Source organism: Neolamprologus multifasciatus, chromosome 5 (genome assembly GCF_963576455.1).
Source record: "Neolamprologus multifasciatus chromosome 5, fNeoMul1.2, whole genome shotgun sequence".
NCBI lineage: Eukaryota > Metazoa > Chordata > Actinopteri > Cichliformes > Cichlidae > Neolamprologus > Neolamprologus multifasciatus.
In genome coordinates, this window is record NC_140443.1 from 13,555,733 (window position 1) to 13,573,808 (window position 18,076).

The 18,076-nt window shown below is 37.8% G+C and overlaps 3 protein-coding genes across 4 annotated transcripts; all 3 read left to right on the plus strand.

The window, feature by feature from the left end:
• The first annotated feature begins 542 nt into the window (after positions 1-542).
• Positions 543-7,564, plus strand: LOC146518170 (rano class II histocompatibility antigen, A beta chain-like). Of its 2 annotated transcripts, XR_014874167.1 has the most exons (5): positions 543-1,731; positions 3,700-3,990; positions 4,724-5,002; positions 5,182-6,302; positions 6,337-7,564. XR_014874167.1 is itself a non-coding variant. In XM_085160163.1 (4 exons), the coding sequence occupies exons 1-4, from the start codon at positions 1,680-1,682 to the stop codon at positions 5,319-5,321; spliced, it is 762 nt and encodes a 253-aa protein (XP_085016289.1). In that variant the 5' UTR covers positions 543-1,679; the 3' UTR covers positions 5,322-7,564. The 2 variants fall into 2 exon arrangements, 1 of the variants encoding a protein (XP_085016289.1); XM_085160163.1 differs by having other exon boundaries at positions 5,182-7,564.
• Positions 7,565-7,753: 189 nt separating this feature from the next.
• Positions 7,754-12,505, plus strand: LOC146518171 (boLa class II histocompatibility antigen, DQB*0101 beta chain-like). Its single transcript, XM_085160165.1, has 3 exons — positions 7,754-9,515; positions 10,018-10,296; positions 10,425-12,505. Exons 1-3 carry the CDS (start codon positions 9,254-9,256, stop codon positions 10,562-10,564), a joined length of 681 nt encoding a protein of 226 aa, XP_085016291.1. The 5' UTR covers positions 7,754-9,253; the 3' UTR covers positions 10,565-12,505.
• A 3,298-nt stretch (positions 12,506-15,803) lies between these two features.
• On the plus strand, positions 15,804-18,000 carry LOC146518172 (ciliary microtubule inner protein 1-like). Its single transcript, XM_085159869.1, has 4 exons — positions 15,804-16,562; positions 16,833-16,914; positions 17,459-17,557; positions 17,633-18,000. The coding sequence occupies exons 1-4, from the start codon at positions 16,504-16,506 to the stop codon at positions 17,765-17,767; spliced, it is 375 nt and encodes a 124-aa protein (XP_085015995.1). The 5' UTR covers positions 15,804-16,503; the 3' UTR covers positions 17,768-18,000.
• The last annotated feature ends 76 nt before the right edge of the window (positions 18,001-18,076 follow it).

The window sequence follows — 18,076 nt, forward strand, 5'->3', positions numbered from 1 at the left end:
TAAATCTTATAAAGTTTTTATCTGTCTTGTATGAAACTTGTATGAAAAGCATACAAGAGTGAAAACACATATAAGATCCCTTGAAAAATTATATAATGAAACTTGTATGTTTTGTGTATTTACTAAAAAATAATATGAAAGTAATGAGAAAGTGGCCACTTTCATGAGCAAATCATGTAAGCCTTATATGATTTATATATGATTTACTCATGAAAGTGGCCACTTTCATGAGTAAATCATATATGTTTTTACTATTTCTTTTCCATATGGGTAGTTACTTGTTAAAAACATGATACACAACCTGAATACTTATTAAAGCAATAAACCTTTCAGCACAATTCTATTTTTTCTGCACAATCCATCATATAAAATGTCATCAAATGAAAAAGTTATATTAGTTTTAATATTTTAACTTGCTATGCTCATTGCATTAAGCAAAGATTAAATTGTATGCAACAGTCTTTGACTTGAAGAAATGGGGGGGGTTCTCAAGTTTTTGTCACTTTTTATGGAATCAAACTCAAAGTAATGTTAATACTTCAAAGCTTTAAATGCTGCATGGTCGTACTCTCTCCCGTACTCCATATTATCCATTGTTGATCTACACGTCTCTTGCTCTCACCAATGTCACGACACACACAAGTGCCATAAGACAATCTCACAAACAAAATCACGGTTTTGTAATGCAGTAATGCAGCATGCTTATGGGAAAGTAACATTAATCTAATTACTTTTTTGCAACAGTAATCTCTTACTTTACTCGTTACTTGAAAAAGGTAATCGGATCACAGTAACACGTTACTTTTAACTCGTTACTGCCCATCTGTGCAGGTAAGCATCCTTAATTTTTCTACAGAATGTAGTTTTCTTTAGATTTTACCTTTTCCAGAAATCCATACATCTCATACATCACCAGAAATACATTCTAGAAACTACCAGAGACGGGAAACTGGAGCACCAACAGCAGTTAAACATGAGTTGAATTTAGGGTAATTATCAATACAGGAATGACAACAATCTATTGGAAAGCCAGTCCTTAAATCCACAGTGCCAGTGAGAAGATGAGCGACAGGCGTGGCAGCTGACCCGAGGATGTTTCAGGAGCCAAGAGGAGGCGAGACTACTGCACTCACCGACACACTTCTGCCCACTTCCCACTTCTCAGAGAGAAAAAGAGGAACAGTCTTTCTTTCAGCTTAACAGCTGTTGCTTTCACATTCTTGTTAGTGTTAATTACAGCTGCTGTGAGAAGTCAAACTGTTTTTCATGATCTGGATTTTTTTTCACTTGTTCATTATGAGTTTATGATCATGAGTGAGTGACTGTTTGAGGTCAACAAAGAATCCCTGTGAGTGTCTAAACGCAACGTTACAGTTTATAGCAGGTATAAATAGAAAACAAAAATAAATGCACAGACGTTTTAAAAAGGGTTCTTTACATTTATTTTCCTCAGCAGGTTGTTTCATTTGTGAACATTTTTTAAAACGCTTTTACTGTTGCAAATCGTCGGTGTATAAACAGATTTTAAGGAGAAATGCCTGGAATAATAGATAATGAAACAGCACCAGGTTCAGAGTGAACTGAAAGTGTAAGTGTATCTGAAAGGAAAGAGTCGTTCTCAAACGCCACAGCAGTTGGTTTAAAAACCAGCAACAGGGGTGCCTCATTCTGGTTTCAGCATGAACCGCTTCAAGTACTTGCTTCTGTGTTTCTTCTCTTTATTTATGGTTGGTGAGTATTTTTGCTATTTCCATGAAGCACATTTTCAAAGGTTACTATATACTACAGGGTATAGTATATAGTACAAGTTTATGACTGTACTGCACTTTATATGCTAACCTTAATATGACCACAAAGTCCAGTGTTTACAGAGTGCTGGTGTACATGCTGTACTTTGTGCCATACGTCTTTTACGTTAACATAGTGGATTTATTTGAATGGAAGCAGACTATACATTTCAGTTGTGTGGCTCTGTGATCACAAACGTTGTTATCACGATTTGTAACACCAGCGCAAGACAGCATTTCTGCTCAGGTCAAGTTCCCCATTTAGAAGTTTGAACTTGGGGAAATGAAACAATCTAAAGCCAAATTGAATTGACTCTAGTCTAAGTAAATACATCAACTTTTATACACCGGCCACAAGATTTTTACATGAAGTCTAATTGGTGTGCAGTGTTTTCTTCAGTGATGTTGTCAAAAGGCAGTTTGAAAAACTTTAGTTTTAGGTTTACCACGTATAATGTTTCAGATTGATTTAGCTAATGCTACATTCACATCAGTGACCTCACATGTTCTGTCTATTTTCCTCTACGCAACATTAACCAATTATGTCCTTCTCTTTCCACCCAGTCTGCGTCCATTCTTGTCCATAGTCTCGTTACCTCCCGCCTTGACTATTGTAATTCTCTCTTGCATGGTCTCCCCCAAAAATCCCTCCATAAGCTTTAACTGTTTCAAAACTGCTGTCAGAATCCCTTCCTACCAGCACATCACCCCTATCCTTCAGGAACTTCATTGGCTCCCTGTAAAATTCCGAACAGTGTACAAGCTTCTTCTGCTCTCCTTCAAGCCCCTTCATAACTTTGCTCCTTCTTACCTTTCTGACCTCTTAAGCACTACTTCTTCTAGTTCACATTTCTGTATAGCTGTATATCTCATATTTCTGTATAGTTTTTTTTTAAATTTCATATTCTATATAGTTTTTCATATTTATATCCTGTTCATAGATTTTTGGGTAACGGGCATAAACGTTAGAGCACTTATGCAAATATGTGATGTCTTGATGAATCGAGCACATCTTTGAAGTTTACACAGCACCATTCTTGCATGAAAATATCTTAAAAGTTTATTTTGTGACCCAGAAAGAGTAATATTTCAAACTCCACCACTCTGTGCTCCTCCGCCACTGCCTCATTTGAGTTTTGGACGAAATGGATTCTGGGATATTGCATTTCGTCATTTCGAGCTGATTGGAGACCAGAACAGCCAATCAGATTTTTTTGCATCCAAGTCTGTGATTGGCTGGTTTTGTGGCACAAATATAACGGTGTACAGAAAGAGTTGAACGCGCACGGGCAAAAATGTGGAGAGCGTGAGCAACACATTGCGAACGAGCGCAAGTGCAAAAACTGAGCGAGAGAGGCTGCTATTGTGTGTGTGTGTGTGTGTATGGATAATAGCAAACACTGAAATACAGTTTTTGCACGCAGCAATAAATTTTGTTCACTTAAATTTAGCTTTTCTTCGCTCAAAATAAATTTCTCCTCAAAATGCAACACTTGCACCTCCAATTTTTTTTACATGCGCTCAATTTTTTTTTACGTGCGCTCAGAATAGTGGCACAAAAATAACGCCATAGAGAGTGAGCTTTAGTTCCTTTTATACTGGCAAAAAATCTAAATTTGACTGATGAAAATACTACATTGAACAGTGTGTGACCTGGATTTACTTTTCCAACCCAGTGGGACAATACCTGAGCATATGAGTGAAAAGCAACTTTTGAATCTGCTTTTCAAGAGCACAGCTGCACAAGCTCCCTGGCGTGAAAGGAGGCCTTATCTTTTCTAAATGTGAGGAAGCACTCTTTTGGCTGGAAGCTTTGCTGAGGGTTGAACTTCTCTGAGCGTGAAAGTGCAATTAAGGCACAGAAAGACAAATCGGTGTCAATTTTTGATTAACCTTTTCTTTTCCTTTTTAGATTGCTCCATTAATGGAGATGGCTACTTCATGTTTGCTGATTTTTGGTGTGCTGTGCACTCCAGAGATCGGGAGAAAGTGGAGTATCTGATCGACTGGTATTTTAACAAAGAGTTTACGATGCAGTACAACAGCACAGTCGGCAAGTGGACGGGCCTCACTCCAGCTGGATTAATCACAGCATCTCGGTTTAATGAAGACAGCTCTGACATTCTGCAGAGAAAAGTGGAGAAACAGCTGATATGTGTCGATAATGTTGATGTAGTATTCAACATAACTGTGGAAAACATGGGTGAATATTCAAATACTAGATGTATGCGTTGCTATCAGTAGAGGGAATATTATATATATAGAATACAAACATTTTCTTCCAAATACAAAAAAAATCATGCAATGTGTTACAGTGTTTAATGACAGGAATTACAATGATAAAGCACTAAACCAAAACGCTTGGACAATCTTAAACCTTCCTTTTTTGAAATGACCTTTTCTTTAGTATAGGAAGTAAACATATTACTCCTTCCTGTATTTAAAAGGGCTAAATTACCAAACAAATGATCCCAAATTACAGTGCAAGGATCCATTTATGTAGTTTATCATCTTAAAGCAGCAGAAAAAATATGGGTGTAATAACCCTCCTATTTTACAATCATTATTGTATCAGTAATACAGCAATTATACTCTAACATTTCAACTGAAGAGCAAAACCCCCAACTGTGAACAGGACTATAAATGATAGCACGAGCCTAAAACTAAACACTTCCATTAGTACTTTATGATTTGCTTGGCCGTGATTCTCCCTTAATACCTTTATTTCAAGTACCTGATAAAAATGTACAATTTTTCTTTTTTTTGCATTTAAAAAAAGAATTAAGTGCATTTTCAAAGACTATTGGTTTAGATTTATTTGTTTCATGACAATTTTGAATTATATCAAACCAGGCATTACATTGCAACATTGTAAGAATCACTGGTTTACAGAATGAAGAATTTCATCATTAAAGCTGTTGACCTTCGGATTTCAGCTGCACCCAGCATGACTCTGCAGGAGGGAGACCACACTTCCAGCCATGACACAATACTCGTGTGCAGCGTTTATGACTTCTACCCCAAACACATCCTTGTGACTTGGTACCTGAATGGACAGGAAGTGACTGAGGGTGTGACCATAAGTGAAGTGATGACAAATGGAGACTGTACCTATCAGGTTCACTCTTATCTGGAGTGCACACCTATCGCCAAGGACAAAGTCACCTGTACGATAGAGCATGTTAGCCTAAAGGAGCCCATGAGTTCTTACTGGGGTGAGGACAGACAAGATCATTTTAGTCAAAATGCTGTTGATAAATTAAATCATTCTGTACATCGATAGTGTTCTTTTATACATATATATATATATATATATATATATATATATATATATATATATATATATACTGTATTATCAATCATTATGAATATGTGTCCTGGTGTTTTGTTGCAGATTCTTCCTTGAAACAGTCCGACGGGAGTTTTCTAACCGGAGGAGTTTGTGCTTTGCTCTTGGGAGCATTAATTTTGTCTTTGGGGCTGATCTATTACAGAAGAAAATCCTCTGATCCAACATTTTCAAATACTCTATAAACTAAATCTACATATAATGATTAAAAAAAACAAAGAGAAAATTAAAATCTCGCCTTTTTTAACTTTATTGCAGATATGTTGTTACAGAGTTTTTGTGTTTGGTTTTGTTTTGCTTTGTTTTTTTATTTCTTGTGTGCAGCGCTCTGATGCATTTTTAAGGCAAGTTAAAAAAAAATTAAAAAATAAAGTAAAGATATTATAAGTGACATAAAAGTACCCTTACTACCCTTAATAGTTATATGTTATGAATTGAATTTTATTCTATTACACACTGAATGATTTTGTGTGATAAAATACACCCCAATTTAATCACTGTCCATTTACATTTTTTTTCTTTGCAATTTGAACTTTCTGTGAAAAAATGTTATGTACAACTTTCAAAGCACAAGAACAGATCTCTTTGTTTGTTTCATTAGTGTTTTCCGTGTAGCTTCACAAACACTGACATTATATCACATTTAAGAGTTGATTATAAATGCATTTGCAAGATGGGCATAGCTTCTGAGCCTGAAGTGTCTGAAAACTCTATTCTTTTTAATGGACAGTAGGGGGCAGTCCATCAGCACAGGAAAAAGAATGTGATTTTGTCTTCTTCAAAGATAAGACAGATGATTATTGCAGTAAAAAACTGATTGCATATTTAGATGCCTGACTGTTTTAAAGTTGCAAGCAAAGGCATCACGATGATGCTTTCACGTAGATTTCCTTTTGTCAGAGACACCCCAAAATTGCATAGCGTATACCGAGTTTAAAGACTGATTAATTCAGAAAAATTACCTCCACAATATGAATGAATCAAATAGCATCTAATCAGTCTATGATCACATTACAGAGCTGAGCCATTTTTGCAAAATCACTGACTGTCAAACTCCAGCAGTCTGCTGTTGATGTCAAGATTAGCAACAGCATATTCTTGTCTCTGGATTTGCATTATTTTATATAAAATATTTAATTGGAATTAATTATTAAATTTGAATGGCTGTACAGATAGAGTTAAGTCGGTCATTGATTTAAGTTGGGCATGTTAAACTCTTTGTATTGTAACATTACATATCTGGATCACCTGAAGAGAAGGATATGTGACTGAGAATACTACACATATTAATTTAATTAAAGACAATACATTACAATATTGTTGTTGTGCTTTGTTTATATGTGTAAGTTCTGAATTCATTAATTGAAGTTGATAATTAATCTATAAATATTACACTGAAAGCAGTGATAAATAATAAATACTGTAACAGATTAATTGTAATTGCCAGCTTGACCCTACTGGTAGCAACAATGTAACTGTAGCACAACCGTACACCTCTGTTGTAGTGTCTTTATATATGTACTGATATGCAGTACATGACTATGATATGCACTGATATTCTTTTGTCGACTTCCTCATATACTACCACACGTTCCTCTTTTGTCACCCTATCACATGCTTTCTTGAGATCCCAAAGACGCAGTTCTCCATTAACAATCTCCAAACAAACAGCAGTAGGTTCATTCTTTTTTCCCATGAATCCATGTTGCTGTTTGTTTATTGGCAACTTCTCTCTTAAGCTAGTTTCAACAATTCTTGCCCATTGCCCATTGGATGGGTGAAGAACTTAATGCATCAGTAGATACTACAGCTTTAGGCATATCATTTTTTGTTTGTTTGCTTCATCTGTACCACTAAACTTCTTCTCCACCACTAAACTTGGTGAAATTGTGTCGAACAATCTAGTTAACCACACTTTCATAGATCTCTCCATACCTCCACAGGTACATCCTATGGACCAACCACTTTTCCACTCTTCATAGCTGCCCTCCATACTAATCTTCTGCATCTCCTCATTCACTGTCTTTACTCCATCAAATCTCCTATTCCTCTCATTTTATTCATTCATCAGCTCCTCAAAATACCCCTTTCACCAACTCAACATGTTTCTCACTTGCAGTCCCATCTCTACCCCTAATCACCCAAACCAGTCTGATCCAGACACACTGATCCAAATGTGATTTAACAAAGATTTTACACCAAATGTCCTTCATGGCCCAACCCTCCACTTGTATCCCAGTTTAGGACCACTTATAGGAATACACTGGCTCGTTTTTTGTGCTTTCTTCTTTTACCTTGACAACTGCTGCTTTCAAATTATTGTTACTGGTGGTTACAATGTGGTGTGAGATGTCTGAATGTTTTTCATGAACTGGTTCATCATAAGTTTGTAGTCAATGACTGCCTGTAAAAAAACAATCACCATGAATGCCTCATTACAATTTTTAGCAGATAAAACTAGAAAAATTAATTAAATGCACATGAATTTTACATTTTTTTTTAATTCTTCAGTACAATTCTTCAAAGTACTTCAGTGTATTGTTATACATTTGAAAGGTTGTTAAACTGCTTGCACTGTTACACAGTAATGTTTATTAAAACAATTTTAGGAGAAATGTCTGGAAAGAAATAGTGAACAGAACAAAATGTGGATCGGAGTGAACTGAAACTCTAAGTGTAGCTGAAAGAACAGACTCGCTCAAAAACTGCACACAGGCTGGTTTGTAATTGAATGCGTGCCTCAGTCACGCCTCATTTTGGTTTCAACATGAACCGCTTCAGGTACCTGCTGCTGCTATGTTTCCTCTCTCCACTTGTGGTGGGTGAGTAATTCTTTATTTTTATCTATAGATATCAAGTCACATATACATTGTACGTCATTTTTAAGTGTTTTCATTTCATGCAGTTGTAGTGACAGTTTCAACATCTGCACGGCCATTTGATAGATTTGTAAAATGTATAAACCTGTCCTTTAGCATTTTTGGATCACATTTAAAGGCATGCAATCAATAAGACTTTACACATATGCAGCTCTGAGGAACACATTAGTGCAGCATCAACGTAAAATAACCACGTGTTTAGCAGGTACAGTGATTAAAACTCAAAATTTGATGGTAGTTCATTCAGTTATGGTGTATTTCAGTCTAAACCACTGGTGTCAAACTCACTGTCATTCACAAGGGACCAAATGCGATCTCTAATGGGCTGAATCTACAAAACAATTGCATGAAAACCCATTAAAATATTGTGCTTTTCCTTTTATCTTAAAAAGGTTTATGAGTTTCAAAACACATAGGGGTCCGCTTAAGAAATATCAGCAATGTGTCTCACGTTTTCCACATCCCATCATTATTCAGTATCCGAAGAAACTTTTTTGCACAGCTTCTTGGCTTAATAGTATTTCTTTGTTAGTGAGACGACTATACAACTGACAGGGATTCAGGCCTCTCACTCAGACTGGGTTAAAAAATCATTGTCATGATGTGAAATGTTGCCTTTTCACACAAAGTTTCTCAGTACAAAGTGAAGAGTATATTTTCTGGCTCAGGCAGTTACGTATGTTTTCTATGCCATATTCAGATGCACACTGACAGACTTTTCCATAATTACCTTAAAGAGAAGCTGAATACAATGCCACTATGTACAGGAATCTATAAAATGAGGAAACGGTCAGCCTCGTGATGTACGTTACATCAACATAAAGGGGTTTTGAGTGTGAAGATTTTCTAATTTCCTATTAAAACACAGAGGGAGCCTTGTTGTTGCTGTTCTTATCAGACTTCCATTAATGAACATAATAAACTGAACAGAGTGTGACTTGGATTTAACCTGTTCTATCCAATGTGAGAATATCTGAGCACAGCAGCAAAAACCAGCTTTGAATCTCTGCTTTTCAAGGGCACAGATGCACCAGCTCACTGATAAGAAAGAGAACTTGTCTCTTCTTACAGGGAACACCACCAGGTTGATAACAGTTCAGATTTAAATATGAGGAAGCTGTTTTGGCTGGAAACTTTGTTGAGGGTTGGCTGAGCTTGAAAATCTTGATTGTAGTAAATTTCTACAGCACTTCTTTCTTTTCCTTTCAGATTGCTCTGTTGATGAAGACGGCTACTTCATGTTTGCTGACTTTTGCTGTGTTATGCACTCCAGAGACCCGAAGACAGTGGAGTATCTGATCGATTGGTATTTTAACAAAGAGTTTACGATGCAGTACAACAGCACAGTCGGCAAGTGGACGGGCCTCACTCCGGCTGGATTAATCACAGCATCTCGGTTTAATGAAGACAAATTTGATGTTGAGCAGAGAAAAGCAGAGAAACAACTGACTTGTGTCAATAATGTTGATGTAGTATTCAACGGAGTTCAGGAAAACATAGGTAAATATTCAAACACATTAAATTAGATAGTACTGTTAGTACTGGAAGTGCATAGTTTTCTTCAAAATCTAATGGAAAAAATGTGACTTCTCACAGACAGTTTGCAAAATGTGCGCATCAATAAAGACCCTTCGAGCAGAAACTTCTTGTACTTTCCATTACAAGATCTCTCAGAACAGGCACAACACCATTCACTTCCTCTTGCAAAGCTTTTCACAATAAAACAAGATAGTTGTACAAATGAATGCTATATAATGCAAATGCTCTTTTAAGGAATTTCAAAACATTTTCTAAATACATTAACCATCATTATTTCATATGGATTATTACTATTTAATATGGATTTCAATGTTTTTAATATTTTAAAACATTTTAATAGATGATATTTTTAACCTGGTTACAAACAAATACATTGATTAACTAAAATAAATAACCAGTTATTTATCGCTGGTTTACAGAATGATGAATTTCATCATTAAAGCTGTTGACCTTCTGATTTCAGCTGCACCCAGCATGACTCTCCAGGAGGGAGACCACACTTCCAGCCATGACACAATACTCGTGTGCAGCGTTTATGACTTCTACCCCCAACACATCCTTGTGACTTGGTACCTGAATGGTCAGGAAGTGACTGAGGGTGTGACCATAAGTGAAGTGATGACAAATGGAGACTGGACCTATCAGGTTCACTCTTATCTGGAGTGCACACCTATCCCCAAGGACAGAGTCACCTGTACGGTAGAGCATGTTAGCCTAAAGGAGCCCAAGAGTTCTTACTGGGGTGAGGACAGACAAGATCATTTTAGTCATGTGCTGTTTGCATTTTTCTATAAATTCACAGAGTCCTTTTTTTATTTGAGCACTGCATTATTAACAGTTATGAATATCTCTGTTGGTGTTTTGTTGCAGACTCTTGCTTGAGACCATCTGAAAGGAGTTATCTAGCTGGAGGAGTTTGTGCTGTGCTCTTTGGAGCATTAACTTTGTCTTTGGGACTGATCTATTACAGAAGAAAAACCTCTGATCCAAAATTGTCTGGTTCTCTATAAACTAATATATCATCTTTTAATAAATCATCTCTAATACTTGTTACAAAACAAAATTAAATAACTCAACATAGAAGAAAACTTTGACAAGTATATTGTATATTTAAAAAGTAGCCTTGATCGATGAATCTTTAAAATTTTCACTTTATGTTTATGTAACATTACATTCAGTGACAGTTAATGTGACATAGTTAAATTGAGTTTTAATCACCATACAGCTGCATGTCACTTGTTTTATGTATGCAGCTACATAAAGCAAGTGACACCATTACAGTCTCTGTGAGCTTGCAATGTGAAAGTCACCTTGAAAAATTATGTCCAAATAGTTAAAGCTGTTAGGTAATTGTTCAGTAATGACTTTCTGACTTTGTGTAATTAAATACACAGTTTAATTATTATTCTTTGCTGTATGAGCTTCTTGTTAAAAAGCTTCAGTGTATTTAATTGGTTCAAATAAACTTTTGATTTGTTAGAATTTACCCCCCTTAACCTATATTACACAATTACTTTAAAAGTTGTATCACACAGTTGTGTTTTTTCCTTGTTGCACACAGATATGTATTGCAGAATAGTTTGGGATTTAAACTGTGTGACAGCCAGTGGGCTGGCCTTGTGTTTTGGTTTTTCTGTTACCTGTTTCTTGCAGGTAGGTGGAGCTGACCCAATTATAGATGCAGCACACCTGAGAAGGCCAGTCCCAGCAAATAAAGACATCTTGACTCAACCATGGGCGGCTGTCTCTCTCCGCCTGACACCCATCATGTTTATTTGAGGCTTCAGTTATGGCTGTTATATCATTTCAATTGTGTTTAAGTTTCTTCACCTTATTTTCATTAAATATATCTTACAGCCTTTAAAAGCCTGTGTGTGGTCTCCCACTTGCTTGGCACTTCCTTTGAGCCGGGTTGTGACAACTGTTACATTCAGACACTAACAAATATGACAGGGAGAAGCCTCTTCTCTGAGGACTTTGAGGGGGAGTGTCTGCCTGGACTGGTGGTGGCACCAGAAGGTACAAAACTTTAAGGCCAGACCAAAGCATGTCTATAAATTCAGGTGTTTTGGAGTTCTCTCTCTTCCCCCGCTCTTTCACCCTTCTCTGGGTCTACAGGCAAGACACCAACCTAGAATGGTGACGTGAGAAGTGCCATCTCCTTTTAGGGAGACAGGAGGGTGCCGGAGATGAAACGTGACCTAAAGTTTTCCTCTGTCTGTGAAATCTGTCATGTTAACATTCTGTTTCTGTTCACACAAAGTAAAAGTGTTTACTGCCTGGGTGTGGCAGCCTTTGTCTCTTGGAGCATTGTGGAGAGGCGGGGGTCCATGGCACTGTTAGGGTCCCTAGGTCGTCGACCCAGTGTTTTGTGTTTTTGGTTCTTTGATTTTGTTATGTCATTATATTCTAGCTTTGCTTTATGGGTTTTAGGATTATTCTTAGTTTAGGTTCTCTGGGTGGGGTTTGGTTAGAGTTTTAGTGTTCTGGTTTTCTGTCTGTGTTCCATAGTTGCTGTCTCCCCTGTCTGCAGTATCCCCACGTCCAGTCAGTGTCTGTGTCTGCCCTGGTCCCACGTCTCTGTTCCCTTTGTTATAGTGCTTGCCTGTGAGTCTGTGTTAGGTTTCCTGTTTTACTTTGAAAGTCCATGTCTCATGTTAATGTGTCTGGTTTTGCTTCCCCTTGTCTCATTAGGCCTGATTTGCCCCAGCTGTGTCTCCCTCCTGTTGCCCATTCCCTGATTGCTCCTCTATGTATTTAAGCCCTGTGTTTCAGTTTGTCAGTGTCGCGATCTACTCTTATCGACCCTCATTTAGCCTGCCTTTTGTATTTTTTGGGTTTTTGTTACATTTTGCCTTCCAGCAATAAAGCTGAGTTTTGGAAGTACACTTTTTGCCTGTCGAGGAGTCTGCACTTTGGGTCCTTTTCCTGCCTTCACACAGCCGGTACATGACATGGCACCATGTAAAACTCCTCTGAAATTCTAACCGATTGATAATAAATTGTGAAAATTTATAGTTTGAGCATATTTGTTTTCTCTCTTATAAAAATGAACATGGCAGATGTTAAAAAACAGAGTTCAACCCTGAAAGTAAAAACAGCATTGATGTCAGTGCAGTTTTACAAACACTAATATGTAAAACAAAGAAGCAGCAGCTAGTTTTAGCTGTTCCTTTTCATGAGTAATCACCACAGCAGGTATTTGATTTGGCAGAATTTTATGCCAGATGTCCTTGCTGGTGCACCCCTGAGATTGAGACTTCATTATTGACACAATTAAATGTCACTGGCTGGAGTAAGAAATATTATATTATCGAAGCTCTGTTATCACTACTAAACTGAGATCCTCCTTATTGGCACCAAATCCAACCTTTTGAAGGCGAACCATTTCTCACTCACCATCGATAACAGTTTTCCCTTTTCCTCAGGTTAAGAGCCTTGGTGTCATCCTAGACAGTTCACTTTCCTATAAATCTCACATCAATAATCTCACCCGTTCTGCCTACTTCCATCTACGAAACATTAACAGATTGCTTCCTTCTCTTTCCACCCAGTCTACGTCCATTCTTGTCCATAGTCTTGTTACCTCCCGTATTGACTACTGCAATTCTCTTTTGCATGGTCTCCTCCAAAAATGCTTCAACTGGTTCAGAACTCTGCTGCTCGCATTATCACCAGAACCCCCTCCTACCAGCACCTCTGTTCTTCAGGAACTTCACTGGCTCCCTGTGAAATTCCAGATAATATTCAAAGTTCTTCTGCTCACCTTCAAGGCCATTCATAACCTCGCTCCTCCTTACCTTTCTGACCTGTTAACCACTACCTGTTCTGCCCGTTCACTTCGTTCTTCTTCTTCTATCCAGCTTGCTGTACCTTCCTTCCGCCTCACCACCATGGGAAGCAGAGCTTTCAGCTGCTCTGCTCACAGGCTGTGGAACTCTCTGCCCCCAGAAATAAGAAACATTGGTTCTCTCCCACAGTTTAAATCCCAACTCAAAACTCATCTGTTCAAATCTGCATATTCACTGTGAATCCACTGTTTGTTAATTTTATCTTGTGCTTTTGTTTTATTGTTCTTATTCTGCCATTGTTTTACTAAGTGTTTTATCCTATTGTAAAGTGTCCTTGGGTGACTTGAAAGGCGCTCATAAATAAAATGTATTATTATTATTATTATTATTATTATTACTACTGTAAAAGATGGCCATTAGAGTTGTTTCCAGGTCTGAGGTCTTACCACTCATTTTAACCATTTTCCTCAAGTTTCTTATAAAGCCTTATAAAAACCAGCATGATAATAAATTTGTATATTATGTGTGGTATCAGAAAGTCAACAGGCTTTGTCTACAGTTAGGGAACAGTTAAGGATAAGTTTGTAAACTGTGTGGGAATTTGAATTGTCAGAAGGCTAGTTAGTTTTTTAGTTGAGGCTAACTCCACAGTGATATAATGTTAAGGGATTAGTTTATTGAACATGTTCATGATTATATGCTGCGTAGAGAGTTGAAACAGCGGATTCTTCAAACACCAGACATGTCCTTTGTTATAGGGATGCAACGATACCAGTTTTTTCAAACCGATACGATACCAATACTTGGATCTGAGTACTTGCCGATACCGAGTACAAAAACCGATACTTCTACCACACACACACACACACAAACACACACAAATGCAATGAATTGGAAGACAGGTTTTATTTTATTCTCTGCTGATAATAAATAATATCTTAATAAAAATGACCACAAAAAAATTTCAAGTGAAAAATAAGCACTTCTCTTAAATTATTGCAGAGTCTCCACATAGTAATTTAAGAAAATATCACTGAACTATTGGCACTGTCTCGAGCTTTCAGAATAATAAATAAACACTTCTGTTTGGAATAAAATAAATACAAATTAGGTTTGAGAATAAAATAAACTTTTAAATTATTGCAGAGTGTCCATATTATAAACAAACAAACAAAATAACGAAAGTATTTGGCATTGACGAACAAACTCCCCATCTGCCCGTGGATCATCAGTCCACTGTGCCGTTAAACCAAGGACTGACATCGCACACACTGCTTGTCTTTACCTCTTTAGAAAGTTTTGGCACCATTATCTCCCTGATGTATGGGCTGGGAATTTCATATCGCAGCTCAAGTATGCTGAGAAGACGGTGCAATCCTATGTTTTCCACGACCGGCATTGGCATTGAGTCAGAGCCTCTGTTATTTTAACTGCCCGTGGATTTTCTCGTGACATTTTTCATCGCTTTTCCAAAACCCGAGTTAAAGTTGGCCGTTCCGGTCCACACTGCTGACATTTTGTTTAGCCTAGCTACAGCAGCCTCCAGTTTCTCTTTTTTTATCTGGAGCCGCCAGTCTCACTCATCTAACCCTGTGCCTGTTTAGTGTGGGATGTCCCCCTAGTGGCCAATCTAAAAAACTACAACAAAAATGACAATCCACCCTCTGATTAATGAAATAAGTTAGTATCGGTTCGTGGTATCGGTTAACTTTTACGAGTTAACCGATACCACATTTTACAGTATCGGTCCCGATACCCGATACCCGATACCAGTATCGGTATCGGTGCATCCCTACTTTGTTACCCTTCAAGGTATTGCCCTTAGGTTAGCTGAGGCAAGCCCGCAGGGAAGGAAAACTAGGTTTCGAGCCTAATCTTGTGACACTTACTGTCAGGTAGTACAGGGAGTTAACATAGATACGCACGCATACCATGGATACCATTATGAAGCATATTTCTGTCCATTTTTCAGAGCCTTGTCAGACTGTAGAAACTCCCACGCCTACCTCAATGAGGCACTTTTGTTTTCAGGCCAATGTCAAGCTAGTAGCTATATTTACACCCCCAGCTAAAAGGTATAGTGGTGATGTACAGATGTACATAGCCAGGTCATGGAAGGGGGGGGGTCTCGGTCCCTCTGGTGCAAAGAGTTGGGCATCTGGAAAGGGGTTTACAGACTTTTGGATACTGAGTCCTAAAGCCTTCCCCATTACACCACTACAGCACATTTAGAGTGCATCTCAGTTTTTCTACATGATAAAGAAGTCTGTTAGCATCACTCTTTGTATCTAAACTATAAGAGATAAATGGGTAAAAATTACAGAAAAGGTTTCTGGTTGCCCAGACTGTCCTGTAATTATACAAACTGAAGGATTTTTTTTTAATAATTCATATGTATGTATATATATATATATATATATATATATATATATATTTCTCTAGTACAGAGAGAAACACTTCAATTACACTATTATTTAATTACTTTGTTGTGGTATAAATGGCCATGGGGGCAGTCTTTATCAGCAGGAAAAGGTGTAAAACTTACAAAAATACAGTTAAGTCCAAAATGTATCCCCTTCTTCACATAGTCCAAAACTGTGGACCAGATTGGATTCTTTGCTGGGTAAATTCTGGGCCTTATGTTTGACACTTCTGCTCTAAACGTGACCGGCTCCCAACAAGTTATGTGTTCAGCACAAGTTACTTTAGTGATTAAGCCAGTTAAAACTTTCGTGACACAAATAACAGTTACTTTAACTCCAACATACAGTAACACACTAGCTTATTAATCTGGCTTCTTGGTAGACCCCTGGGGTCACTTAAGCTCTTTGCAAGAACAGCATTTTATTTGAGAATTTTAGCATGCTCATGTTAGCTACTTAGCAGCTTAACCTAGTATGATACTAAAAACGAAATTGTCTGAGCTTACAGCAACCCTCCAGGGCTTCATCCATCCCACTGTCACCACGGTTACACACACTCGCACACAGCCGCACGCACACAGAGAAAACTGCAGAGGTATATGTGTCAGGGAAACCTATCTCCATGACCACAGTAAACAGGCCTATCAGCAAGGCTTACACACAGATGAAACATTATCTGGACAGAGCGAAAGAGGCCACACAGTCTGACACACGAACACTCGCTGGTCAGGAGAGATGGCAGAGCCACAGCAAACATCTGAACCCATCAACTATGTGCATCAGGATGAAATCTGGTAAATCGTCACAGTATTTTATTTATGTTGGATTTTACTCAAATTTTATAAAAATATGTTCTTGCATATCTGCTGAGTTACTAGGAAGGTCTTCTTTGAGCAATGGCATGTAAAGCAGTCATTACTCTGACTGGAGTGAGACCTTTAGCTCTTTCTGGATTTGCAGACAGTGCTGAAACTGGAGGAACGACTTGTTTCTTTCCACTGGTGTATGATGCAGGGTACCACATATGATTAAAAAAAACAAACATATTTGTATTTGTGTGTTAGGAAAGCGCATGTAAAGGCTGAGAAACACTCGGCTGAAGTTTGGCCTAACAAGTGGGGCTTCCTGTCTGAAGCCTACAAGGAGGTAAAGACAGCCACAGATAGCACCACTCATTTTACTGAATGAAGGGTGACCAGTGGAGCACAGGACCTTTAACACTTGCCCACTGGTTAGGGTACAATCATAGATCCCCTTCTAGTCCACAACATGTGGAAAAAAACTGACAGAAATTCCAAGAAATACTCCCTCAAGTCAGACATCAGTTAAATGGACATCAAATAAAACTAAAGTAAAGGGGCCCCTCTCCTTTGGTGTCAGATTGCATTCCCTCATTAGGCTTTTTTTTTTTTCAAGCTTGATTTCTCAGTCAGAGCCATCTTTTTTTAAACACACACACACACACACACACACACACACACACACACACACACACAAACACATAGCTTGAAATATCACTGAAAAGGGGGTGACTTTTTAGTGCCTATGTCTATCTTTTATATACAGTTAATTATTACAAACAGTCCCACAAATTACAAATCAAATGTTTGAATAAACACAACATTCATATTGTTTAAGGTCTCCGGATTCCACATATGTGGATCTAACTTCTCTCTTATGTGCATTTTAGTATGAGGTGGAAAGTGTGAAGCTGAAGAAGGCAGTCAAAGTGGAGCTTCCCCAGCACCTGACTACAAGACCTCTGACCCCTCCAGAAAAATACATACATGTATGACCTGGCTATCTATCTGTTTATCTATCTTTCTCATGTATCTGACAGGTTTTGGGTTTTTTTCCACTTCAGGTTAGCCCCTCACCTCCTGTTCCTCAGACAACTCAGGGCATGATTGGTTGGCGTTCAGGTCACTCACATCTGCAGCTGGAAAAGTACAGCACAGTGCGTCATGGGAGGCGTAGTTTTTTGAAGGATTTGGGCTGACCTTTTATTGCTTGTATTTGAGTACTTAAGTCCTCGGCCACTGTTGTCTCACCTAATAAATGACTAATGACTAGAGCATATTTGGCATATTTCATGGTCTCTTTGACACTATTCCACATTAATAAAACAAATAAATCTTTCACAACTCTGACTTCAGACTCAGCGTAGGGCATTAATTTCACCAGTCAAAGATTAACTACCACAGATGATGAGATGACAAGTGGTTTACAAAATTGTCCATTAATGGTCCATTGAAAATTTCCTTGAAAAAAAACCAATGTATTATTTATTCTTCTAATTTCAACAATG